Raw genomic sequence first — 26,352 nt, forward strand, 5'->3', positions numbered from 1 at the left:
TATGGGGTTTTTCTTTTGGAATGAGGAAAATGTTTTAGAACTAGACAGAGGTGGTGGTTGCACAGCACTGTGAATTCACTAAATGCCACTGAAATGCCCACTTCAAAATGGTAAATTTTATGTTATGTGAATTTCACCTTAAGTTAAAAACAAAAAAAGTAAAACTACTCAGACAACGCCAAATTATTGACAATCTCAACCTACCCCACAGGCCCCAAATCCTGGAACCACAACCCCCTAGGCCAATTCTCAGGTCAGGCAGCAATTTCATTCCTGTTCAATTTTATCCAGAGCTCCTGGTGGCTCTGAAGAGCTCTAGGGAACAGACCAGGAACATTCTTATGGTGTTAGCTCACATCGGGCCATTAGTGCTCCTTTAATGTGAGAACAACCGGGAGGAGGAGGGGATGTGGACCTAAAACTACAAGAAAGAGTGTCTTCGAAGCCTATGTCCTACCGCCCCACGCTGCTGCCAGGCCCGCAGGAAGATGACAGGCCCGGCCTCCACTCCTTCTAAGGTCATTGCTCAGTTCCGACGTCGGGATGACCCTGTCATCCATGCGGCGTGAAGGGCACCCTCCCCGCGCGCCCGGGACTCCAGGTGGGGCCCCAGTGGACGAGGGAACTTGGCGTCGCCCACCGGGCGTGGCCTGGGCGGGCGCGGGGCGGGGCCTGGGCCGGCGCCGGGTCCGGCCGGGCGCTCAGCCAGCGGCGTAAACTCCGCTGGAGCGCGGCGGTGGAGCAGGTGAGCGGGCCGTGCCGGGGGGGTGCCCAGGCCAGGGCCCTGTCGCCCGGGGCGCTGAGGGCCCGGGGTGGGGCTGCGCCCTGAGGGCTCGGCCCTGCCCTCCGCACGCCTCTGGCCGCGGTCCCTTCCCCGGCTGTGGGTCTGCGGCCCCTGCGTGCGCAGCGCTCCTGGCCTCTGCGGCCAGCGCGGGGGCGGAGAGAGGAGAGTGCCCCGCAGGCGGCAGCTGGGCCGGCCCGGAACTGGGTCGTGGAAGGATCGCGGGGAGCGGCCCTCAGGCCTCCGGCCTCACTGCGTCCCTACTTCCCTGCGCCCGCCTGCTGCCGAGCCCCGGCTGGGGGTGGGCGCGGCGCGAGCTGTTAAAGGGCCGGTGCATTTAAAGGAGCCGTGCACGTGGGTCTCTGAGGCGTGTAGCAGGCGGGGGCGTTTTGTTCTTCCTCTCTCTCGCCGGAGACCTCCGTTGCGCCGAGTCCATCCGGCCTCCAGCACCGGGCCCTGGGCATGCTTTCCCCGGGAAGGAGGCGCGTGGGAGCTCTGCCCGCACGTGAGGGGCAGGGCCGCAGGCTCAAGCCTAGAGCCGGTTTCTGTTAGCAGCGGTGTTTGGCTGTTTTGTCAGGCATTTCCAGCTGTGAGGAGAAAGACAGAAGCAAGCTTTTGGAGCTGAAGGAACCTGAGACAGAAGCTAGTCCCCACTCTGAATTTTACTGATGAAGAAACTGAGGCCACAGCTAAAGTGACTTTTCGCAGGGTCGCCCAGGTAGGATATAGCACAGCCAGGCTTCGACACCAGTGTCCTGGCTTCTAGATCTGCTGTCCATCCCTCCGAGCAGACCTCGCCACTGTTTATTGCCTTAATAAGTATTCCCTTTGAAAGGTATGAACGGTGTTGAGTGAAGTAACTGCATCCCTATTTACAAATGGAGAACCTGAGAGCATCGCATAGAGACGATTGCAGACTAACTTAACTCAGAAGCGACAGCCTGGGTTGCCAAGGCTGTCTACGAAGTAACTTGATTAGGACCGACCCCAGCTTCCAGTAAGGAGCCCTCTGATGCCTCTGTAGCCAATTCTGCAGACACCTGAGCCTCCAAGGCCTTCAGCCAAGACCTTTGGCGGTAATTAGAGGCTCGGGATAAGCTGCTTCAGGTGTGTGAGCCTCAGGTTCTTCTCTCCTGAATGTGATTGTGGGCAGGCAGTGACTGGCGCAGGTGCAGAAGGGGCCTGGTTCTTGGCGCCAGCTCAGAGCTGCGTCCCCAGGACGCCCACGTTGAGCCTTGGGTTCCAGGGCAGAGGCTGGAGTGAGGGCTTGAGGGGATGTTGCTTTGAAGTGGGATGGATGTATCAGGTTTTTGGGGAAAACTCTGTACCCTTTGGTGTTGAAGTGCCCATGTGCCAAGTCTTGAGTCCAGCATGTTCACGTGTGGGAAGTGAGTGGCTCGTTCCTATTTGAAAGAGCAGCAAGGAGGAGGAAGAGCAGGGGCTAGGGGCTGCTGCTGGGGTGCCTGGAGCTGTGGTGCATAATGTCACACCTGTCTCCCCTCCGTGGCTGCTCACCGTCCCCCCAAGGGGGGTTTGCCTCTTGCCTGCTTTGGCCTTTCTCTGTTATCGATGTTAATAATGGCATATATCTCGCTTATGAGTTGGTCATAAACAATAAAAAGCCATCTTGTACAGAATCTTAGAATTTAAGATCTTAAGAATTTCAATGACACTGAAACAGCTTATTATTACCTTTTTACAGAAGAGGAAACAAGTTTAGGGAGTTAAGCAGCTAGTCCAGTTATGTGGCTTCAGTGCTTTAAGCACCAGGATTTGAACTGGCTACACTGTCTTTATCTTTTGAGTTTGTGCACAGGAGGTTCATGCATTCAACTCCTGGCCGTGTCTCTCCACTACTGCTGGGAAAGTTTTATGGAGTCCCCATGAGCAACTTCCTGACAAACAAAATTTTTTTTAAAGAAACCAAAGCAGTGTGTGTAGGTCACATGCAGTGTGTCTGATGAAAACATCTCTGGCAGGTTTTCAGCTGTTGCTTTGACTTTCAGACACTGTTTAGTTGGGGACTGATAAGACAGCAAATGTTTCTGCAAGTATTCCCACCTGTTCTACTCCAAGCTGCCACAGCTGCGGAAAGGCGGGGGTGAGGCTGAGAGGCCCCAAGAGGAACATTTTCCACTGGGCTCCAAGCCTGGAGATGGGATGACCATCATGTTAATGTCTGGAGAAAAGAATGATTTCAGGCTGGGCACTGTGGCTCACGCCTGTAATCCCAGCACTTTGGGAGGCTGAGGTGGGTGGATCAGTTGAGGTCGGGAGTTCGAGACCAGCCTGACCAACATGGAGAAACTCCATCTCTAGTAAAAATACAAAATTAGCTGGGCGTGGTGGCACATACCTGTAATCCCAGCTACTCGGGACGCTGAGGCAGGAGAATCGCTTGAACCTGGGAGGCGGAGGTTGTGGTGAGCTGAGATCATGCCATTGCACTCCAGCCTGGGCAACAAGTGCGAAACTCTGTCTCAAAAAAAAAGGTTTCACATCCTCAGGAAAGACCAGATGTCAGTGAGGGAGATCATTTCTTGAGAGCCTCTTCATTGACTGGGAGAATGGGCTGCTTGTTCATCTTTGTGAAAATTCTAGAACAGGGGAAGAACAATTCAAAGGGTGCCCACCGTTCTGCTATACCTTAACCAGAAGCTTATTGGACTCTTTTTAAAATAAAAGTAATACGTGTTTATTCTAGAAAATTCGGGAAAAAGTTTTTTTTTTTTTTGAGATGGAGTTTTGCTCTTGTTGCCTGGGCTGGAGTGCAGTGGTGTGATCTCAGCTCACTGCAGCCTCTGCTTCCCGGGTTTCAGTGATTCTCCTGGCTCAGCCTCCTGGGTAGCTGGGATTACAAGTGCATGCCACCACTCCCAGCTAATTTTTGTATTTTTATTAGAGGCGGGGTTTCACCATGTTGGCCAGGCTGGTCTCAAACTCCTGACCTCAGGTGATCCACCCACCTCGGCCTCCCAAAGTGCTGGTATTACAAGCGTAGGCCATTGCGCCTGGCTGAGATAACCACTCTTAACATGCATTTCCTTCCACACTGTTCACATTCGCATATTTATCTATTAAAACAATAGAGGGAGGGAACCGTAGGTGAAGTTTTTGTATCCTGTTTTTTCTGTTATGCCTTCAGAATTTTCCTTTTATTGAATACTCGTGGAAAAGCAGATTTGATGGGTGTATAGAGCATTTGAATTATTTATCCTACCACTCCCACAGCAGGACGCTTTCCCACCCTCCGTTTTGGCCCAGAGAAGCAGTGCCCTTTGTCCTCCCCATGCCCATATGTGGGCACTTCCCACCATGGAGCCAGACCTACCTGGGCAAGTAGCAGAGGGAGAGCAGAGTGAGCCCTGGGGGCAGGAGTTGGGGTTGTGGCAGGAGAGAGACTTGAGAGTTTTGAGGTGGCAGATGAGCTGGTGAGTGAGTGATTAGGGAGCATTTCTGGACACATACCTGCCCATGGTGAAGGCATGTGCCTTGTGAGTGTGCTCCCAGAAAGCCTGCGTGGTGTGTGGTGGGCGTGCCTGTGTGACCAAACCCTGGCCACTGGGTACGTGACCCTCACAAGTGCTGACTGGGCTGAGAAGAGCTCCTTGATGGGCAGTTTGGAGACTGGAGTTGTAACTGTGGCTTTTGGCCATGGGACATTAACTGATTACTTTTGCGCCTCTAGGCTTCAGTTTTCCTTAATTATAATACAGGGAGCTGACTAGGTGGCATTGATGGCCTTTAAGGTCCTTGCCAGCTCTGACATTGTCCTATGGATATGCCCTTTCATTTGATAATATGTTTACGTGGCCATAGTGCCTGGGGCCGGGCTGGGAATGAAAACTTGATCTCTGGGGCCTGGCCTTTGAAGCTGGTTCACGTGTCTGGTGGTTCAGCAGATGCATAACATTCCAAGAGGCACATCAACAGGCTATCGTGTCCTCTCTCACTGTGTCCCTCCTCCATTTCATCTTCTTTATAACTACTACTTATTGAACATCTACTGTGTGCTGGCCACTTTACAGATTATCTCTAGGTTTTACGATAATCTTGCAAGGTGTGCCTGTTCTGCCTTTTACAGCAGAGGAAATGAGCTGTGTCAGATTAGACTGTCTGAGGCCTCTCGGCCAGGGAATATGTGGTTCAAATCACATAGGCAGGCGATCTGAACCCTGTCAGTCTCCAAAGCCTCTGCTTTTGACCACTGACTTGCTGCTGCTTGTTTAAAAATAAATGTGTTTCTGGAGCCACTCCAGAGGGGCGTGCTAGGGGCTCCCTCTCCCACTTCCTCACAAACCACCCTTTTCCCTGGCTGCTTCAGGAAATGAGAGAACTCTGCCTGGGCCCTAGGCACTTCTGAGTGGGACAGGGCTGTTAGAGGTTAAGTCTAGAGCCTGGCCCAAAGTTCAGAAGGCCCCATCAGAGGGCCCCTGGGGCCTGTGGTCTGGGAGGGTGGTAGGGCAGTACCTCCCTTCCCTTTGAGACTCAGGCCCCAGCTCTGGCTTAGGCCAGGGAGAACCATCCCCAAGTGGTATGTGTTACTATATGGGCTGAGATGGATGGACAGGTGGATGGTCAGCTGGACCAAATACATAGTCGGGTACCCAGGGCCAGGGAGAGGAAGGTGAGCAGGGAAGCCATGGGCGATTGTCTGGGTGTCATCTGACCTTAACAAACTCTTCCTTATTTTAAGCGAGGACTGTGGGACTTCTCAGACGTCAGGAGAGTGATGTGAGGGAGCTGTGTGACCATAGAAAGTGACGTGTTAAAAACCAGCGCTGCCCTCTTTGAAAGCTAGAGAGCATCGTTCATTTAGCCTGCTGAGAAGAAGAAACCAGGTGTCTGGGATTCAAACCTTTCTGCGGCCCCAAGTGTTCGTGGTAAGTGCAGTGACTCCCAACCTGCTTTTGAACCCTCTTTTTCCATTAGGATTTTCTCCATGGAGGCAGATTTCCATGGGGGTTTGCTGTGGCATTTTGAAATCTGTTTCTTACCTAGTTCCATTGGCCTTAAATGTTAAGGCCAAAGCCTTTACATTTCTCTCTAACGAAAAGAAGGTCGAGGAAATTGGGTCATTGGGTTTCCGTAATAATTGCAGGAACTGCTGACACAAGCACGGCTGGGGAGATTCTCTAGGTCAGACTCCCTTGGTTTGGCTAATTCAGCAGTTTGATCCCATTCAGCTGATTAATGGGAATGTGCAGTGGCTTCTTTGGATGTTTGATTTTGCATCCTAATCCAAAGCAGCTATCAGCCTCAGCAGTTCCTTGTTGGAAGGCTTTCCAGAACGTAGTCTGTACGCTGGACACTTCCTTCTGCCCCTCTGCATTTTCCTGCTGCTTCTCTAGAGAATGGGGTGCAGGGGGTGGGAGACGGGGAAAGCTGGTTGCTGTGTGGCTGATGGGATTTGACATCACCCAGCCCCACCCCCACCTGCCCGTGAGTCAGCCTCCGGGGAGAGTTCTTCCGTCACCGGCACTCTAATGTGGACAAACATCTAGCAGTGTTGTTTATCTGCACACGTTTGGGTGGTGATTTTTCCCTCCAAGGATTTCAGAGCACCAGCAGGCTTCAGAGCAGACTTAGGTGGCTTGCAAAGCAGGCCCTTAGGAATTCAGAGGGAAGCAGAAGTCCATCCCAGATGCTCTGTTTTCCTTCAGGAGCTAGGTAAATCAGAGGGGCTGAGGGACAAATGAAAAAGAGTCACAGCTTTGAGTCCCATCTGCTCCTCCTGGCCAGTGAGAGGGGATCTGGGAGGGGCAGATGTAGAGGAAAGTCTGTCTAAATGTTGATGCTCATTATTTTCCTTTAAAGAATTAATAGCCTAAAATAAACCCTACAGATACAGTCTGTGTTTATTATAGAGACTTAGAGAAATGCAGAAAAATATAAAGAAAATAAAAACCACTCTCGGTTCTACCATGCAAAGATAATCACCTTTAATATTTTGTAATATTTCCAGTCCTTTATATACATACATTTTATAAGGACATTCAGATGATTAGGTTTGTAAAGTTGTATGTTCTGTTAAATTTAACATTGTGTCATTGTTCAGGTTATTAAATATTTGAAATAAGATTTTTGGTGGTCCTGTAACAGTCTCCATGAAGTAGCATTTCAGGATCAAAAGGTGTGCTGTGTTTAAAGTGTTGATTCTTACTCCTTTCAGTTAAGGCCAGTGCAGTTTGTCCAGGTAGTGACGGAGACCCAGTTTTTCCACACCCTTCTCCGCAGTGGGCATTGTTTTGGGCCTTTTTCAGCCCAGGAGCTCTCTTCTCCCCATGCTGCTCTGCTGGTCTGAGATTTTTCCACTCCTCTTCCTCCCTAGTTGCTCTCTGACAGACTCTATGTATTCAGGAGAAAGTGTTCATTGTCTCACTCTCTCATTTGGCAATCAAGTAGTGCCAAGCAGTGAGGGGGCGAAGGTGGGTGGGTGAGGGACACTCACCTTGCTGAGAAAGGGCCCCAGCCTGGTCGGGTGATTATAAAGCAGAGGCAGTGCCAGGAAAAGTCTGACACTGGCTGAGAATCACCCGGGGACCGACCATCCCGAATGCAGATCCCTGACACTGCTGGGTGAGGATGGAGCTTGGAGATCTGCATTTTTAATAAGCAGCCTAGCAGAGTGGTAAAGAGTCCAGACACAGACTACCTAGGTACAAGGGTAACCTTGAGCTAATTACTTTTTGAGCCTCTGTTTCCTCATCAGTACCATGGGGAAGAATAGTAGCGCCTTGCTCCAGGATCATGATGTTTAGTGCCGGGTAAGGGCTCAGCAGGTGCTGGTCCATCTCCACCAGCCCCCAGTGGCCTGGACCACCTTTGACAAACAGTGATCCTAAGGGATTCAGCCTTTCCTAAGTTGGTGCCTCCCACCTGTCACCCCCACCCCACCAGGCTAGGAGGGTGGTGATTAGAGGGTGCCCTTGCTGTGACAGCTGAGACTAGCTCTTCCCTGATTATTCCTTAAGGACAGTCTCTCCTTCCCTGCTTTCCTGAAGTCTTGGTCCTCACTCTTGTGGGCACAGCTTCAGGGGAGGCCTTGGAGGAATTTTTGAAAGTGGAATGAGGGAAGCAGCCTGCTCAGGGAGCACTTGTTTTCTGGCGAGGAGGCCGCATGTATGAAAGCATGTTTTGTAGTTTTTCCTTGTTTCTTCCTGAAGACCTATCAGGTCTTGAGACTAGGCCTGGGCACAGGGCAGGCAGTCAGCGAGTGTGGATAGTAACGACAGTGGTCACCAGGTGCCTTTTTCCTGTCTAGCGCAGTGTCACATGGAAAGGGTATGGTCCTTTAACCCCACCCTCCCCAGCATGACTATCACAGATGTCAGGGAACCTCTGCCCACAGAACTGCTTTCCAAGGATTGTCTTTTTTTTTGAGACAGAGTCTCACTCTGTCACCCAGGCTGAAGTGCAGTGGTGCGATCTCAGCTCACTGCAGCCTCCGCCTCCTGGGTTCAAGCGATTATCTTGCTACAGCCTTCTGAGTAGCTAGGATTACAGGCACCTGCCACCATGCCCGGCTAATTTTTGTATTTTTATTGGAGACTGGTTTCCCCACGTTGGCTAGTCCAGTCTTGAACTCCTGACCTCAGGTGATCTGCCCACCTCAGCCTCCCAAAGTGCTGGGATTACAGGCGTGAGCACTGCACCCAGCCACAGGGAACGTCTTATTAGTGGTTGGCAACTGAATGGAGAAGTGGGAATTGGAAGGAACTGATTCTACTTGATCCTGGGTCCCCTGCTTCTCCATCTTCACCCACCCATCAGCTCCCTTTCTCTTTTAAACAGGCACCTTTGCTCTCCGCTTATCTGTTTTTGTTGTGCGTTGCTATTTGGGAGCCTAAGAAACACAACATCCTCTGAATGCTCCAGCTGTTGTGGGTCTGAAGGGTGAGCCTGCCCTCTGTCCTTAGGGGCTGCAGCCTATGGCTTTTTAGGTACAGGGACTCCCAGAGGTACTGGACTCCCTGTACCTCTGTCCAGTCATAGCAGAGATAAATCACAGGAGCTTGAGAGGCATGGGAAGAACAGAGGGAGGAGATCGTAGCTTCCCTGTTCATTCACACCCAAAACAAAACTGTCATGCTAGAAAAGGAAGTATTAAAAGAGCCACCTGTACAGTCTTGTATCCCATCCAGCACACTGCTTCAGATGGAATATTATGATTTAGCTTGAGAAAATGCAGCAACTCTTTGTTTTGATGCCCCTCTTTGAGTAAGAGTGAATTCCCCATTGCTAGAGTGGATAGTGAAGGAAACCCTGGGTCCAGGCAGGAGTCTGTTTAGGATTTATCTAGTGAGGCTGAGCCAGAGGAGGACCTTACAGTTTCTTCTCTTCAATTTCATTTATTTATTTATTTATTTTTGTAGAGATGGGGTTTTGCCATGTTACCCAGGCTGGTCTTGAACTCCTGGGCTCAAGCGATCCATCTGCCTCCCAAACTGTTGGGATTACAGGCATGAGCCGAGCCACCATACCCGGCCCTTCTTCTGCATTTCTACCTGACAATTTCTTTCATTTCTATAGATGATGAAGGAACTAAAGCCAAGAACTTTCCAAGGTCTTGCAGCTCTTTGGGGGATGTGAAGCTGCGCTCTGTATGGATTTTGCTGGTTCCCAGAACTTCCCTGTGGCCCTGGGGCCTAGCCTGAGGGGACTCTGAGTGAAGAGGGAGGAGGGCCCACACCTCTTTTGTAAAGGCTGCTTTTGTAAAGTTCACTTCAGTTCACATCTTCCTCCTGGTCAGAAACCTTCGGGGGCTCTCCTCTGCTGCATTAAGCTCTTACTCCCAGGCACCAAACTCCTCCCTGGGATGGCCCATCCTACTAGGTCCCCACACTTCAGCCACATCCAATTGCTCGATATTATCAGGATAGGTTATGTTATGTTCCCAACTGATATGTTTACTCAAGTGGTTACCTCTTTCCAGAATGAGCCCCCTCCTCCAAACTCTGCCTGGTGAAATATTCCTAACCTTTGCAGCGTCATGTCCCTCTTACTTCTTGTGACCTGAGGCATCTACTCCTGACAACTGATAGACTGTGTCCCCTTCTAACTCTCGGGTGCATTGTCCTTGTCACTTCCCTCCTGGCTTTTAGCTGGCTTTGCTTCTTGCTGTTGTTACTCCTGTACTTGTCTCATCTATCCTAAACAGAAGGTGCTGCAGGCTGGGGAGTTTGTTCATGTTGAAATCCCTGCGATGGAGGTGAGCAGAGGCAGGCTCTGCTTGTGCCTCTTATTTGGGGATGAAGTTAAAGTCCCTGTGGGAATAATCCAGGCCACAGCCAGGGTTGCTGTCTTCAGAAAGAAAGGCAGCCACAGATCTTGTTAATGGCTGACTTGGTGGAAGGAACCTGCCTGCTTTGTTTAAAAACCACATATAGCTGAGTGTAGTGGTTCACACACTGTAATCCCAGTGCTTTGGGAGGCTGAGGCAGGAGGATCACTTGAGGCCAGGAGTTTGAGACTAGCCTGAGCAACAACGTGAGGCCCTCATTTCTACAAAATATTTTAAAAATTAGCCTAGCGTGGTGGCATGCATCTGTAGCCCTAGCTACTGAGGAGGCTGAGGTGGGAGAATTGCTTGAACCCAGGAGTTCGAAGCTGCCGTGAGCTGTGATTGCACCACTGCACTCCAGCGTAAGTGACCAGTGAGACCCTGTCTCTAAAAATAAAGAAAATCACATATATTGTGGGGTAACTTACTTGGAGATGAACTTTCAGCAGAGCGCACAGCTGTTATCCCTGCCCAGGGTGTGAAGCTCAGTCCTGAGGGTCTCTAGACAGTGATAACTCAGCCTCTGTCCCCGTCTGAGATGTTGGCAGGGACAGTCAGATTTGCCAGGCATTGTTTGAAGTTCTTCCCAGCCCAGAAACCTGCATGTGTAGATTTTGGTACACTGGGTCCCCCACTTGGTACTACTGTATAGAAACCCCACTCGGCACTGTTTTAGGGGGCAGGCTTCCCTCTCGTCCCCTTGACCTTGGCCTTCCCCTGGGTCCCGCCCTCAGTGGCACTTCCCCACCCCACACGTCTGCTCTCATGGCTTAGGTCTCCACTTCTAACCTCAGGAGACCTGGTCCTCAGACGCCTCCCAGACAGCTTCCCCATTTTATCCCATTGACACTCAAGGGGTGAAATTCATGGTCTTTCCCGAGACTCTCTTCTCCGGTCTTCCCTGTCTTAGTCCTCACCTGGCTGCCGTTCTAGACCCTGTTTTCTGTCCTGCGTCAGGTCCTGCCCTTGACCTCTTGACCCCTTCTGGACTGTGCCCTCACTTGCATCCATCCTGCTGCTGTCCTCAGCTCTCCTCACCTGCCACAGTTGTCTCTGGGGATCACTTTCCCTCTCTGGCCAGTGGCCAGACTGACTTTTATAAACCCGGTTCAGATCTTGTCTGTCAAGATTGTCCTCATGGTGATCTGTGTCTCCTTAACATGGTGCCTGAGACCCTGCTCATCTCCACTGCCTGCCCCACAGTGTGAGGCCCTCACTGGAACATTCTCTGTGCCTTCTGCCCTTCCCTCCTCCTGGGAAAACCAGTCTTCATCAGATAGGCTCTTCTCTAGAAAACATTCCTGATCTCTGAGATTTGGTTCCACTTTTGTGCTCCTGCACCTACCATCAAACACCTGGATTGTATCATTTGTCACATTAGATGATTTTTCTTTTAAGACAAGGGTGTTCTTACTCATCTTTTTATCCCCAGAGCTCAGCGTGATCTTTGGTGCATAATAGATGCACCACAGATGTTTGCTGATTAAACGAATGAGCACACTGACAGTTTGGAGCTGCCCTGACTTTCGTGGCTGTGCGCTTTGCCCCCTGGGATGTGAGTCACCTCAGGCCAGCCCCAGGCAAGGCCGCTGCTGCCTCCATGGTGGCTCTCAAGGCCTTTTGTTTTATGGCAGTCGTTTGATTGACAGGCATCTCTTAGAAGCTTGTGGGGCAGGACTTGTGTCCAGGTCTCCAGGTTGCCTCCAGCCACCCCCTGAGTCCTCCACTGCCTTTGTCTCACAGGAAAGTGGAACAAGGTCCTTGTGTTCCTTTTTCCAGGTGCTTCCAGAGGCAGGGCTATGCTCACATTCATGGCCTCTGACAGCGAGGAAGAAGTGTGTGATGAGCGGACGTCCCTGATGTCGGCTGAGAGCCCCACGCCGCGCTCCTGCCAGGAGGGCAGGCAGGGTCCAGAGGATGGAGAGAACACTGCCCAGTGGGTAGGTCCCACCAGCAGCTGGGGGCCTTCAAACAGGTCCCTGGGGCTCCTGTACCTTACAGATGAAAACCAGACATTCATTCCCTGATGCGGGAGGGAGAGGGAAATAATGATGAAGATTGGCCAAAAGGATGGGTGGCTGGCCATGGTGGACCTTTCATCTGCAGGGCTTCATAGGACTCTGCGCATTCACAGCCAGAGATGGACTTGGTAGTGGGCTGAAGGATGCTGTCCACTCTGCCCCCTTGGGTTTACCTCTCTCATGCAGGTCACTGTTTCCACTGTAATAGGAGAGTTTGTTTGGATGCCTGGGTGCTAGGGCAGGTAACACAGAAGCTTAGAATGGTAGCAGGGGAAGCATTTTTTGGCAGATGGCTAGACATGGTAAGTGTGAGAGGAGTGTGCCTGATACACGGTTGACTTTTGAGCTGGGGATATTTGGGCTGCACTATGATCATTCAGCCCCCAGGTGAGGAGACTGTAACATTAGAAAGAGTAGGATATCATTGGGAGAGCCACTTAGTTGTGCCCTTTCTCTCCCAACCAGGGCAAAACATCTGAGTTTGTCTGAATCCTGTTCTCTGTGTTGCCCATTATAGAATTAAAAAATGTCTCTGTATGGACTGTTTTCTTGCAGCCAGTCTTAATCCCGCTTGCTGAAATTTGAGCTCACTTCTCCATGTTCTCCTTGAGAACAGAGCCATCGTCCCTAAGCTCTGAGTGAAATCGCACCAGCTCAAAGCCACTGCTCTGCCACTCCTCAGCCTTTTCTTGTTAGTTTGTTATTTCCGGGAAGTTTTGTACATTTTGGTTGTTTCAGTTTCTGTTCATGAATAGTCTTCCTTTTCTTTCTTGGCTGAATGTCTAGATTGGGACTCTCTCTGCAGAGAACCGGTACTGAAGCAACTGTCATTTTCAGTTTTTGTTTCATTTGGCTTTTCCTTTAGCTGTTCACCTCATTAGCAAGGCAGCCCATGACCCTGACTTGCCACAGTTCCAAAACACAAATTCTTACAGATCGGTTTGTGCCAGTGTCTGGCAGGTGTCCTGTCCTCCTTCGCTACCTCTTCATTTGTGCCTGCCCCCCTTCCCAGAGCCTGCGTCTTCTCAGATGCTTAACACCTGTTTAGCCTCTCTAGTTCAGAGCTACAAATTTACATGCTTGATTCTGTGGGGCAGGAAGTTCAAAGTAATTTCTTCCTCTGCAAATTCCCAGTTATCTTAGTCACTCAAAGAGAGTGTCCCTGTGCACTGCCTCCTCTAGCTAGTGATTTGTCAACCAAAAATGTTCAGTCTCTGTTTTCCTTCTGTCTCCTGGCCTGTCTCCTCCTATATCAGCATGGCCACATGAACAGAATTGAGTGACCTCCTGAGTCCCTGTGTTAGGAAGGGGAAAGATCTTTTGGTTCATTAACCATTAAGTTGATTCATTAACCATTAAGTCTTGGGCCTGCAGACCATAGCAGCCTGCCTTCCTTCATTTGTGGTGCTTCATCCAGCTCCAAATCTTCTCTACTCTTGTCCTCACAAACTTTTCATATGCCCTACTAGCCCATAGACTCCTCCTTATATCTGGAAAGCAACATTCAAACTTCTCATTTCTGATTCCAAAAATCCATGCATTACATGGATAGGCTGCTGTGGGGGACATTCCGCGGCCCTCACGATGTGGTTTCCCACAGAGAAGCCAGGAGAACGAGGAGGACGGTGAGGAGGACCCTGACCGCTACGTCTGTAGTGGGGTTCCTGGGCGGCCGCCAGGCCTGGAGGAAGAGCTGACCCTCAAATACGGGGCGAAGCATGTGATCATGCTGTTTGTGCCTGTCACTCTGTGCATGATCGTGGTGGTAGCCACCATCAAGTCTGTGCGCTTCTACACAGAGAAGAATGGACAGCTGTGAGTTGGGGACCTGGGGGGAACAGGGTGGGGTGAGGGCTGAGTTGCCGGGGGGGCAGGCAGCAGCCTGTGTTGGTCACTGTACCTGTAGCTCCACACCAGCAGTGGTAAAGAGCAGGGATGAAGAACGGCCCAGGTTCACGGCCTGGCTCACTGCCTCCTGGATTGTGACCTACTTGGGCATGCTGTTAACATCCCTATGCCTCAGCTTCCTTGTCTGTATAATGGGTTGATAACGCAGTCACTGGGAGAATTAAGTGAGTTAATACGAGTGAAGGGCATAGAAGAGTGTCTGCTGCACGTGAGTGCTCAGGCAAGCTGGATCCTGCCGCAGAAAGCAAGCTCTTGCTGCAAAGCACTGGGCTCCCTGTTCCTAGTCCTAGATCCTGGGCATGGCTGTGCCACTGATCCCTGTGTGACCACAAACAAATCACTTCCTCTCTGGGTCTCTGCTTCCCTGAATGTGAAACAAGGTGGTTGGACCAGATATTTCTCAGCTCACTTCCAGCCTTGTGAGGAAGACTTATAAAGCCTTTCGTTTATTTTAGTAAAATACATGCAGAGGCAGCAGCGTGGAAAAATGAGAAGCTTCCTCCACTTCTTCCCCCTCCCCTTTCTGTGGTCCTCACTGCTAAGCACCTTCTGTAAATTTTTTTTTTTTTTTAAGTTAGGGACTTTTTGTTTCATTTTGTGTGTGTTGGTTTTTTTGTTGTTGTTGTTTCTTTTAAAGAAAGGAATAAGGCCAGGTGTGGTGTCTCATGCCTGTAATCCCAGCACTTTGGGAGACTGAGGCGAGAGGATTATTTGAGCCCACGAGTTTGAGACCAGCCTGGGAAATGTGGCGAGACCCTGTCTCTACAAAAAATACAAAAATTAGCCAGGTGTGGTGGTACACGCCTGTAGTCTCAGTTACTTGGGAGGCTGAGGTGGAAGAACACCTGAGCCCAGAAGTCGAGGCTGCAGTGAGCCATGATTGCGCCACTGCACTCCATCCTCAGCAACAGAGTGAGACCCTGTCTCAAAATTTTTTTTTTAAATTTAAAAAGTAGAGCCCCATCCTCAGGAAGCTTATAGTGTGTGGGCGATTCAGCGCAGCACAGGTGAAAGCATGGAGAGAATGCAGCCAGCGGTTTGTTTGCAGCAGTTCAGGCTGGGAAGAGTGAGGTTTGGGTGAATTGCTTCCTGTCTCTGCTTCCTGAGCTTATGAGCTGCAAGGACAGCAGTTGCTTCAGCGGGTGGGGGTCGGGTAGTAGCAGGTGGAGGAGTGCTGGGCTGGGTGGAGCTGGTGGAGAGGTGTGGGTGGGTGGGGGAATGAGAATTGGTTGGGTGAGAGAAGTGCCTAGGGAGCCTTTAATCCCTGTGGGGGGTGGGGAAGGCAGTGGGGAGGTCATCTAGCCCTCGCCCTCACTGCTGCACTGGGCCCAGTTGGCAGGCTGAGAGCCACAGGTCTGTGGTCAGGGTGCCAGGAAATGAGCTGGAGGACAGGAACTGCTCATGGGGATGGTGCCCATGCCCCATCAGGGCAGCATGTGGGCAGCATGGGCATCCCAGGCACCTCCCCTAGCAGGTCCAGAATCACTCAAGGTGGGGAGCCTCAAGGAGCAGGCAGGGCCAGGAGCATCAGCCCTTTGCCTTCTCCCTCAGCATCTACACGCCATTCACTGAGGACACACCCTCGGTGGGCCAGCGCCTCCTCAACTCCGTGCTGAACACCCTCATCATGATCAGTGTCATCGTGGTTATGACCATCTTCTTGGTGGTGCTCTACAAGTACCGCTGCTACAAGGTGAGGCCCTGGCCCTGCCCTCCAGCCACCCCTCTCTCTCCATCTGCCCCACACCATGGCGGCAGGGCCCGTGAAACAGCCACCTTTAAAAAACACAAATCAGAGGAAAATAGACCCAGATTTTTTGTACTCCTCCCCACCCCATCCTGTCTTCCACCGTGGATGACCTAATACTGTTGTCTTTTATTTTTATTTATTTTCTTTTTCTTGAAACATGGTCTCACTCCATTGCCCAGGCTGGAGTGCAGTGGTGTGATCATGACTCACTGCAGCCTCAACCTCCTGGGCTCAAGAAGTTCTCCCGCCCAGCCTCTCAAGTAGCTAGGACTACAGGTGTGCACCACCATACCTGGCTAATCAAAAAAAATTTTTTTGTACAGGCTAGATCTCACAGTGTTGCCCAGGCTGGTCTCAAACTCCTGGACTCAAGTGATCCTCCCACCTTGGCCTCCCAAAGTCCTGGGATTACATGTGTGAGCCATTGCACCCAGCCTGTTGTCTTTTAAATTTACACATTATCCCACTTGAGTTCCTCATTGCAGTATTCCAAGCATCATTTCTCATATTTCAAAGTTAATTTTGTTTTGCTTCTCTTTCTGAAGTTCTATTTTAGGCTCCCCTCACCCTGATACTTCCCCTGAAGATTTATTTTTAGTTTTCCTTTTCCTTTTCGGGCAAGGATGTGCAGATGCCATGCTGAGGTCTTCCAGCCCTGGGAGACTTTTGGGTTGTAGCTGCCTATAGCTGCTGAGTAGCCCCAGGGAGTAGTGGAAGGGCAGATCCCATCTGGCCAGAATCATGGGCACTGCCTGTCTCCAAAGATGCCGTAAGCTTTTAGACAGCGGCTTCAGGCTTTTTTCCCAGGGAAGGGGTTGAACCCCTAACGATGGAAAGGAAATTAAGCTGAGCATTACCTATTTTAAAACTGTTTACACACAGGTGCCTCACAACGTTTTTTGTTCAGGCAGCTGCCATCCATGGAGCAGGTAGATAGAGGTGCAGAGTGCCCAGGCTAGAGGGATGGGACAGGGACAGTGTAGGGAGGGAGCTGAGCCCCCTTCCAGTGGGGGCAGCAGAGGGGAAGGCCATGGGAGGGGCTGCAGGACGTGTCCTGAGCTGAAGCTTATTAATAAGTAATGAGTACCAGCTGGGCATTGTGCACGCCTGTGGTCCCAACTACTTGGGAGACTGAGGCAGGAGGATCACCTGACCCCAGGAGTTCAAGTCTAGCCTGGGCAACATAAGACCCTGTCTCTAAAAAAATAATAATAAAATAAGTAACAATTACCTGTGTAACTGTGATGAGGCAGAGTTTGAACATTGCCGCTGGGAGGTTGGCAGATGGTGGGAAGCAGGGTGGAGGGCTGCTGGTTTGGAGCAGAGGATACAGATTGCATGGGGTCAAGCTAGAAATTGCACGGCAGGTGTGAAGAGCTGGCCCCACTGCGGGCAGTAGGTGTCTGGTGGCCAGTCCCAGAGGCTGTGAAGAGGGGCTCAGCCATCTGTCTAGTAGGGCTTCCTTGGAGGTTCCACAATACAGATGATGGTGGCCCGGGCAATCAGGTGGTGGCTGGGATGAAGAGGGTTGGCATGTCCCAGAGGCAGCCCCTTCCCCTTTTGGCTGTGTGTGCGGCACGGCCGTGGAGGCTGCTTTCACTCCAGGTAGACCAGGGCCACGCTGAGGTCCCGGTAGGCTGAGCTGGTGACTGATGAGTTAGTCCTCAGGGGTGAGGCTGGTGGGAAGTGTTGTCACTGTCCCCCCGATGGCCAGCTAAGGGACTGGGTTGGGATCATCCCCGTCTTGTCCTTCACTCTCCCATGCTTGGCCAGGAGAAGAGGAACAGGTCTTTCTGAGGACCTGTTTGTAGACCGTTGGGTAGGAGGGGACTTCCCAGGTTCTCTGTTGAGGCCACTCTCTCTAAAATAGCACCCCAGTGAGTCTCCTGTCACTGTATCCTGCTAACATTATTTTCTCCATTGCCCTCATCATTACCTGCTGATATACTGTATATTTGTCTATATGTCATCTAACACCCCTCACACTGGGACACAATGCCCGTGGGCAGAGACTTTGCTAGCCTTGGCTCCAGAGCCTCGAACAGTGCCTGGCAAGTAGGAGACACCCAGCATTACCTTTCTAAGTGAACCAGTAGAGATGGGGGGGGAGACCGCAAGGCTATGCTGGCAGACCTGAGGGAGTCTTGTCTTCATGCACTGCAGGGTGACCTGAGGGGAACTCCTTGGACTTCTGTGCCCTCTTTATCTGGAAGGTGGCCACTTGATCCCTTCCAACGTAGGCATGAAGTAGCCTAACAAAGAAGAGCATTCAGGCTTGGGTATCAGTCCCAGGATCCTGGGGGCTTTAGGATTTGTGGCGCTTGGGGACACCTTGTGATCGTGCCATTTCTATTGTCTAGTTCATCCATGGCTGGTTGATCATGTCTTCACTGATGCTGCTGTTCCTCTTCACCTATATCTACCTTGGGTAAGTGGCAGACAAGCAGCAGGGTCCCTGGGAACCCCTCTCCATGCGGCACAAGTGGACATGGGCATGAGGACCTGGGCGGGGAAAGATGACCATCGAGCTCCAGTGTTCCCCAGTGCCAGCTGTTTTGGGGACCCAGGCCTCCGTCGCCCTCTCTCATGGCCTTGACACGGGAGTGGAAGTGGAGCTGCATGGTGGACCACACGTTTCTGTCTTGTTCCTGATTTAAAACGAACCCTTCATGGAGAAGGCACTCTGTGAACCCCAGGGGGATAGAAACCCCCCAAAATTTACATTCTAATTTTTAGGCTAGGCCCAGGTACTTCCTGGTTTGTGGGAAAAATTATCTGTTCTATTGCCCCTTGATTTGGGATATCAGCCTGACCCAGGGGCCCAAAGAGACTGGAAGGACAAGAGAAAACACCTTCCCAAGGACTCTTCCATGTGCACAGGGTCTTCCAGGTCATGTCCTTGCACATTTCTGTGACCTGTTCCAAGCATCCCCACCTTGTTCTAGAAGATGTCGCAAATGGTAAATTGTAAGGACAGTGAAGGTCGGGGAAGGAAATGTTAGTAAAGAGGGCCAGGTTGGGACTGAATGGTGGTTAACTGCTAGGCTGTAATGTCTCCACTGAGTCCCACTCACAGGCTCCACCTTGGTCCTGCAGGGAAGTGCTCAAGACCTACAATGTGGCCATGGACTACCCCACCCTCTTGCTGACTGTCTGGAACTTTGGGGCGGTGGGCATGGTGTGCATCCACTGGAAGGGCCCCCTGGTGCTGCAGCAGGCCTACCTCATCATGATCAGTGCGCTCATGGCCTTGGTGTTCATCAAGTACCTCCCAGAGTGGTCCGCGTGGGTCATCCTGGGCGCCATCTCTGTGTACGGTAGGCGGGCAGCAAGGCTGGTGGGGACAGTGGGGGCGATGTCCAGGGCCAGATCGTCCCCAGTGCTGCACAAGGAGGGCAGGTGCTGAAGGGCTTGCATCCTTTTCTGCAGAGGCCTGGGTGGGATCTCTCCTGAGAGAGTCGCCTTTGTAAAACATAGGGGGGTCCACTATTTCTGGAACACTCCTGGTGGTCTAGATAAAATGCGGTAGTCACTGAGCTCCTCATTTACTTTTTTTTTTTTTTTGAGATGGAGTCTTGCTCTGTTGCCCAGGCTGGAGTGCAGTGGCACCATCTCGGCTGACTGCAACCTCCGCCTCCCGGGTTCAAGCGACTCTCCTGCCTCAGCCTCCCGAGTAGATAGGATTACAGGCATGTGCCACCACGCTGGGCTAATTTTTGTACTTTTAGTAGAGATGGGGTTTCACCATGTTGGCCAGGCTGATCTCGAACTCCTGACCTTGTGATCGGCCCGCCTTGGCCTCCCAAAGTGCTAGGATTACAGGCATGAGCCACTGCACCCAGCCCTCATTTTCCATTATTAGTGATACGCTGATTGTGCAAGTGCACTGTTCAGCACCGGACACACTGTAAGTGATTTGTTCATCAAGACAGTCCTTTGGGCACAGTGCCTATACATAACCCCAAATGTTAGCTGCTATTTGATATTAGCATGATTATCATTGCCAGTATTGTTACTTCCATTTTAAGGTTAAGGAATTTGAGGCTCAGAGAAGTGGGACTCCCCAGCCTGGCCACCGTGTCTCGGGCGCACAGCTCCTCCACGCTTGTAGTTGCCTGCGAGGCCCTACTCTGGCTCACACCAGGGCCTGCTCTAAGTTGTGACTGGAGATTGAGAATTTGGGATGCCAGCCCAGAGGCAAGGCATGCTCTGAGGGCCCCACCCGGGGCTCCTGTGCTACAGGGCAGGCTCTTCTTCAGGGGGCTGCCTGGGGATAACTTGACAAGGATGTCTCTGTTTTCCTAGATCTCGTGGCTGTGCTGTGTCCCAAAGGGCCTCTGAGAATGCTGGTAGAAACTGCCCAGGAGAGAAATGAGCCCATATTCCCTGCGCTGATATACTCATGTGAGTGGGCCCCCCGTGCCTCTGCCTGACTCGGGGTCAGCAGGCAGCCTGTGGGGGGACACGGGCCTGCTTCCTGGCCGTGGCTTTCAGAGTTGACTAGGTGATCCCAGGAGGGTCTCCACTTTCAGAAACCAGGGAGGGCAGTATCTTGCGATTACACAGTAAGAAGCTTAGAAAGTTAGGACAGGAAGCAGGCATCTGCTGGGATGTGGCACAGTCCCTGACTTCATCCTGTCCATCCTCCAGCGGCATGCTGCGGTGCAGGTTGCATTCCTGTGGGCCCGCAGCCACCCCTCAGCTCTCCAGGCTCTTGAGAAGGGACTTTGGAGGAGGATTCTTCAGGGCAGGGGGTCGGGGAGCAAGGAGCTTCTGGGCTTCCTTGACAGCAGCATGGCTGATTGGCATTAATCCTAACCGAAGAGAAGGCACACGGGATGGCCCCTGGCCTCGGGGTCAGTGTGTAGAGATTTGGACTTACACATGCAGTTAGCAAAGGCACATCAAGTCCCCATTTCGTGACAGGCACTGTGCTAGGCATTGGGGGACCCAGCAGGAAAGAAGACCACAGGGTCCCAGGCCTCATGGAGCTCACGGGCCTGTGATTGTGATGCCCTTGGTCTGTTGATGGCGGGGCTTAAATGGAGGGCCTGAGTTTCTGAAGCTCTGGCGTCTGCAAGGTGGCCTGGGAAAGAGTTTATGGAACAGCTACAGAGTTCTAGGTATCTCCATGCAGTTGAGGATTCGAGCCCGTAGAGGAGAATCGCCCACAGCGTGGCCCCCCGGGAAAGCACATTCCAGGCACATTCCGAGGATGAGCGGAGACCATGTATGGAAAGGTAGTGCCAGGACTGTCATGAGTGTCCCAGGGCTCTGGGGATTCACCCGTGAACAGTGAGCTCTTGGCTCTGATAGACCTGGTTCTTATGCTTTAGGAGGGGAGACGGAGACAAACAGTAACAGAGTAGACAAATGCAGGAGTCAAGAGAGTGTGACTCTGGACCCCTCCCACAACGGCCTCCTAACAATGGAGCATGAGCAGATACCTGCAGGATGGCGGGATGGAGGGTCCTGTGCAGGCTGTCTGCGATGCAGACTGGCCACCTCCCCCAGGCCCTGCAGGCAGCCACTGTTAGCACCGCCTGAGGCGTGAACCTTTTCTCCTCCCCCAGCTGCCATGGTGTGGACAGTCGGCATGGCGAAGCTGGACCCCTCCTCTCAGGGTGCCCTCCAGCTCCCCTACGACCCGGAGATGGGTGAGTATCCGGGAGCTAACAGCCTGTCATCACTGGGGGGCAGCTCCCTACCTGCACCCAGCTCTGCTCGGCCTGGCCTCCCTGAGAGGCATGAGTTCAGGAGGGGCAGAGGGAAAGGTCCATTGAAAACCAGCCGGACACACACGGCCTGAAAATTCAGCGAGTGTTGGACCCTCGGTCTTCTGCCGGCCTCTGTTGCATCGTTCTGCTGGGCGTGGGTGGGTGGAGTGGGGGAAGCCCTGGCGTCAGGCGCTGGTGCTCAGGGGGACCCCTTCTTGGAGCTTTGTTCCCAGGTAACACTCTGACCAGCTCTTGTTTCTCTCCCTTGTTGTCCCCTCCTCACGGTGATGACGGACATCTTCTCTTCCTGGACACCCAGAAGAAGACTCCTATGACAGTTTTGGGGAGCCTTCATACCCCGAAGTCTTTGAGCCTCCCTTGACTGGCTACCCAGGGGAGGAGCTGGAGGAAGAGGAGGAAAGTAAGGTGCCCATGTTCACATGGCCCGCTTCAGCCTAGGGTGGGAGTGGAGACAGAGGGTGGAGGCTCCCTGCAGCCTGGGTGGAGGAGGGCATGAGGGGAGGGGCCCCTTTTCCCATCAGAGGCATCTCTGTGAAAGTAGGAGATGCCTGCAGTGCTGGGGTCTTCTCAGCAGGCCCCATGTAGTTGTCCGGCGTGTATTGAGTATGGGCCATGTGCCCGTGCTGTGCTGGGTGAGGCCCAGCCCTGGTGGGACCCACAGGCTAAGACACGGGCAGTAATCACATAGACTGCAGAAGCCAGGGACTATGAAGGGGGCTGTGGGGCGGGGAGGGGCGGCAGGAGAGCATGCCGTGGGGCTTCTTGGCCTGGTTGGCAGGGGTGAGAGAAAGTCACCTGAGGAAGTAACTGCTGAGCTGAGCTCTGAAGGTTGAGTCACAGCAGTCACTAGAGGAGAGGAGCACAGGGTGGGGAGCATTTCCTGACAGGCAGACTCAGGAATCAGAGGAAGCTGGGGCAGGATGCAGAGAGCAGAAGTGTGGGGGAGCCTTGCAGACAGGCCTGGAGACGCGCTGAGATAGGAGTTCATCCTGGCATCAGTACGCAGTGCCTGCCTAATACCTACTGCCAGCCCACTGCAGCATGCCAGGTGGCACCCTGGAGCAGGGAGATGCTGCAGTGTCGTAACAGCCCCTGCCTTGAGAGGTGCCTTACGGGAGCAGCCTGGTGACAGTGGCCTGGCATACAGGACTCCAGTGACGCGGGAGGGGCAAGCTAGGGAAAGATCAGTCTGCGGTGGGTCTGGAAGGAGGAGCAGGTGCACACCCTCCAGGCAGGCTTAGGGGAGGTGTTTATTCCAAGGCCAACTGGTGTGCTGCAGACCAGGAGTTAGCACAGATCCCACAGGGCCCACAGGACTGGCCTCCCTCCAGACACCAGCCACAAGCTCTAGAGGGTCTAGATGCCACTTGTGCTTCTGACTGGCTGCAAATTTAGGGCTCCCATGACCCTCTTAGGTTCAGTAACTTGCTAGAATGACTCACAGAACTCAATAAAGCACACACTTAAAATTGCAGTTTGTTTTTTGTTGTCGTTTTGTTTTGGAGACAGGGTCTCGCTCTGTTGCCCAGGTTGGAGCGCAGTAGCACGATTGTGGCTCACTGCAACCTTGACTTCCTGGGCTCAAGTGATCCTCCTGAGTAGCTGGGATTACAGGCACGTGCTACCACACCTGGTTCATTTTTATATTTTTAGTAGAGACAAGGTTTCAACTTGTTGCCCAGGCTGGTCTCGAAGTCCTGGGCTCAAGCGATCCACCTGCCTTGGCCTTCCAAAGTACTGGGATTATAGGTCTGAGCCACAGCACCCGGCCAAAATCAGTTTTATCATAAGAGATGCAACTCAGGACCAGCCAGATGAAGAGACAGTGAAGAAGTGATGCTGATGGATCGCACCTGGCGGGGGAAGGATGGACGCTGGGGCCAGGAGTGGGAGGGACACCTGCAGGGCTGGAAGGGCAGGGGAGGTGGGCCTCCATGGTTTGTGTTTATTGTATAACCATTTTTATTGTCTACAGTGAGCAAAGTTATCCTATAAACAAGTGTCAGGGACCATTGCACTAAAGAAAACAAACGAGAGCATTTTGGAAGCTCTAATTTCCTGATCAGTAATGGGTAGACTAATTCCCAGTTACATTTACCTGCTGTAAGGTAAAAAGGTCTTCAGAGGACCTCTGTCTTCGTGTTATATGTGCTTTTGAATGTAGTGAAATTAAATTCCCTAAAAATCTGTGATTCAGACTTCATACTAAATTGTACAGCAGTGCCCAGCCCTAGGCCATGCATTTCTATTTGTTCTTTTCTTTACTCACTAAGTGCCCAACACCGGTTTTACCTGAGTTTCAGAACTGCCCACTTTTCTCTGCCCAGGTTGTAAGTCACCCAGTCCACAGGTGTCCCCTGCTTTCCCACTGGCCACTGATTTGGGGAGGCAGCTGTCCATGTCCCCAGTCCACGTCACAGCTTCTAGAGGCCAGGTGGGCTGGGCTGGGCCTTCTGGGCCAGAGTTTCTCTTCTTTTTCCATTCTGTGCGCGCCTCCTCAGTACGGGTTATTGTCTGTCCTCACACAGGGGGCGTGAAGCTCGGCCTCGGGGACTTCATCTTCTACAGTGTGCTGGTGGGCAAGGCAGCGGCCACGGGCAGCGGGGACTGGAATACCACGCTGGCCTGCTTTGTGGCCATCCTCATTGTGAGTGGCTGGGGATGCGTCCGACTGCCCCATGGTGGTGGGGGCCCCCAGGGTCCTCACTGTGGTGGGGGCAGGCCCCAGAATCCCTGGGGATTTTTCATTTCTTCTCTTCTCTCTGAGGGACAAGAGCAGGGAGCGGGGCTGGAAGGGTCAGCTTGAGACCGAGGCTCACAGGAGGTGTGCTCGCCCCTAGGTGGGCTCCAGCCTGTGGAGGACAGTGCAGAGGAGGGTGAGGAGAGCACTGGCCCCAGCGTGGCTGAGCACACAGCCTCCAGGCCGAGGACCCAGCTGACAGCTTTGCGCAGTGATGATACCCTCGAGGTGGTTGTGATGACATCAGATTTGCAGAAAAGAAAATTGCTTAAGAGCCTTGCCCGTGGGCACAAAGCTAGTGAGGACCGTGTTTTGCCCTCCTCCATGCCACTGAGACACCACAGGGTCTGAATCTGGGGTACTAGGGGTGGCCCCGTTACTGTGAACTGAAATGTGGAGGCCCTGTAATCAGTTAACGTGGCCAGATACACATAATGGGGAGACGTCCTGCCGTGACTTCATCTCAGAGATTTCGCTGTCACGTTAGAGGAGGAGGAGTGTCTGAGCCGTGCGCTTGGCATCTGCCCCTTAGTGAAAACCCTGGGCCTGGCATGGTTAAGGTTGATGCTCCAGTGTGCAGAAGGTTTTCTTTTTGCCCACAAGTATATCAGGGATGGGATGGTGGACCCAGGCTCCTCCACCACCAGACTGCCTGACCTGAGCCCTGCTGCCCCCAAGGATAGAGAAGGCACCCTGGTTCCCTGTGCTCACCTGGACCACTGCCTGTATCAGCCGGGTCAGGGGAGGATGGGCAGCCCCCACACCTGCTTCCCAGGGGCAGGTTGCCTGGCGGCTCTGATTCCCTTGGTGCCAGCTGCTGAGAACCTTACTGCCATTTCAGTTGAGCCCACCTAGCTCTCATATAAATACGTGTTCCTTGAGGGCATCTTACCATCCCATGTGACCACTCCAGCCAGACGGGAGGCAGCATGGCCTGGGGACACAGCACTGCTCCAGGATTCAGGAGGCCTGCCTTCTGGTTCACTCACTAACAGGTGGGGGTGATCCAATGGGGGTGAGAATTTCTGCCCTCAACACCTCAAGAGCTGTTGCAGGACCAGGGAAGATAATGGGTTGTCAGGTGTCTAGCGCCGTTGTCCAACTGGTCCTCGAACAAGCTCCTGCGCCCAGGGACTAGACCATGACTCACAGCTCCTGTCCACACCAGGGATCACCACGCTCACCCTTCCCTCCGTGTCCTGCAGGGCTTGTGTCTGACCCTCCTGCTGCTTGCTGTGTTCAAGAAGGCACTGCCTGCCCTCCCCATCTCCATCACGTTTGGGCTCATCTTTTACTTCTCCACGGACAACCTGGTGCGGCCATTCATGGACACCCTGGCCTCCCATCAGCTCTACATCTGAGGGACACAGTGCGCCACAGGCTGCAAGCTGCAGGGAATTTTCATTGGATGCAGTTGTATAGTTTTACACTCCAGTGCCATATATTTTTAAGACTTTTCTTTCCTTAAAAAAATAAAGTACGTGTTTACTTGGTGAGAAGGAAGCAGAACCAGCTCTTTGGTGCCCGCTGTTTCATCACCAGACTTTGGCTCCCGCTTTGGGGAGCGCCTCACTTCACAGACAGGAAGCACAGCAAGTTTATCCAGATGAACTGAGAAGGTCAGATCAGGGCGGGGAGAAGAGCATCCGGCATGAGGGCTGAGATGCGCAAAGATGTGCCTCTGTTCAGGACCAAGACCTCGTGCTCGGGAGTGGCCCCTGGCACCTGGGTGCTCTGGCTGGAGAGGAAAAACCCTACGAGGAGTGTTCCCAATGCTTTGTCCATGATGTCCTTGTTATTTTATTGCCTTTAGAAACTGAGTCCTGTTCTTGTTACGGCAGTCACACTGCTGAGAAGTGGCTTAATAGTAATATCAATAAATAGATGAGTCCTGTTGGAATCTTGGAGTTTGGTCCATTGTAAATGTTGACCCCTCTCCCTGCATCTTGGGCACCCCTGGGATAACCTGTGCTGGGAGCCCAGGATGGAGGCAGTTTGCCCTGTTTGAAGGAGCTTTTAATGATCTCACCTCTCTGCACACATTTCTTTAACTAGAAAGTTTCCTAAGCAGAGGCCTTTGGAGAGCGGGGTGGCCTGACATCTGCCAGCCCTGAGCTGTAAGGCTGCGGGT

At 52.4% G+C, this 26,352-nt stretch overlaps 1 protein-coding gene across 5 annotated transcripts; it reads left to right on the plus strand.

Moving 5' to 3' along the window:
- The first annotated feature begins 629 nt into the window (after nt 1-629).
- On the plus strand, nt 630-26,121 carry PSEN2 (presenilin 2). 5 transcript variants are annotated; one of them, XM_055234232.2, is made up of 13 exons: nt 630-745; nt 1,359-1,499; nt 5,478-5,664; nt 11,844-12,004; nt 13,686-13,900; nt 15,545-15,686; nt 18,104-18,171; nt 18,840-19,060; nt 20,049-20,147; nt 21,317-21,400; nt 21,780-21,881; nt 24,010-24,128; nt 25,427-26,121. In XM_055234232.2, exons 4-13 carry the CDS (start codon nt 11,864-11,866, stop codon nt 25,580-25,582), a joined length of 1,347 nt encoding a protein of 448 aa, XP_055090207.1. In that variant the 5' UTR covers nt 630-745; nt 1,359-1,499; nt 5,478-5,664; nt 11,844-11,863; the 3' UTR covers nt 25,583-26,121. The 5 variants fall into 5 exon arrangements, with proteins under 5 accessions (XP_055090207.1, XP_055090210.1, XP_055090213.1 ...); XM_055234235.2 differs by having other exon boundaries at nt 21,783-21,881; XM_055234238.2 differs by lacking the exon at nt 25,427-26,121 and having other exon boundaries at nt 21,780-21,886; nt 24,010-24,113.
- Nucleotides 26,122-26,352: the final 231 nt, after the last annotated feature.

Source organism: Symphalangus syndactylus, chromosome 19 (assembly GCF_028878055.3).
Source record: "Symphalangus syndactylus isolate Jambi chromosome 19, NHGRI_mSymSyn1-v2.1_pri, whole genome shotgun sequence".
NCBI classification, from domain to species: domain Eukaryota; kingdom Metazoa; phylum Chordata; class Mammalia; order Primates; family Hylobatidae; genus Symphalangus; species Symphalangus syndactylus.

What these genes read in the sequence shown, in the direction of transcription:
- PSEN2 (XM_055234232.2), top strand. Translation starts at nt 11,864, where the DNA reads ATGCTCACATTCATGGCCTCTGACAGCGAGGAAGAAGTGTGTGATGAG. An exon ending in TTCACCTATATCTACCTTGG is followed by an intron (nt 18,172 to 18,839) that starts GTAAGTGGCAGA and finishes TTGGTCCTGCAG; the next exon opens with GGAAGTGCTCAAGACCTACA. An exon ending in GCTGGAGGAAGAGGAGGAAA is followed by an intron (nt 21,882 to 24,009) that starts GTAAGGTGCCCA and finishes GTCCTCACACAG; the next exon opens with GGGGCGTGAAGCTCGGCCTC.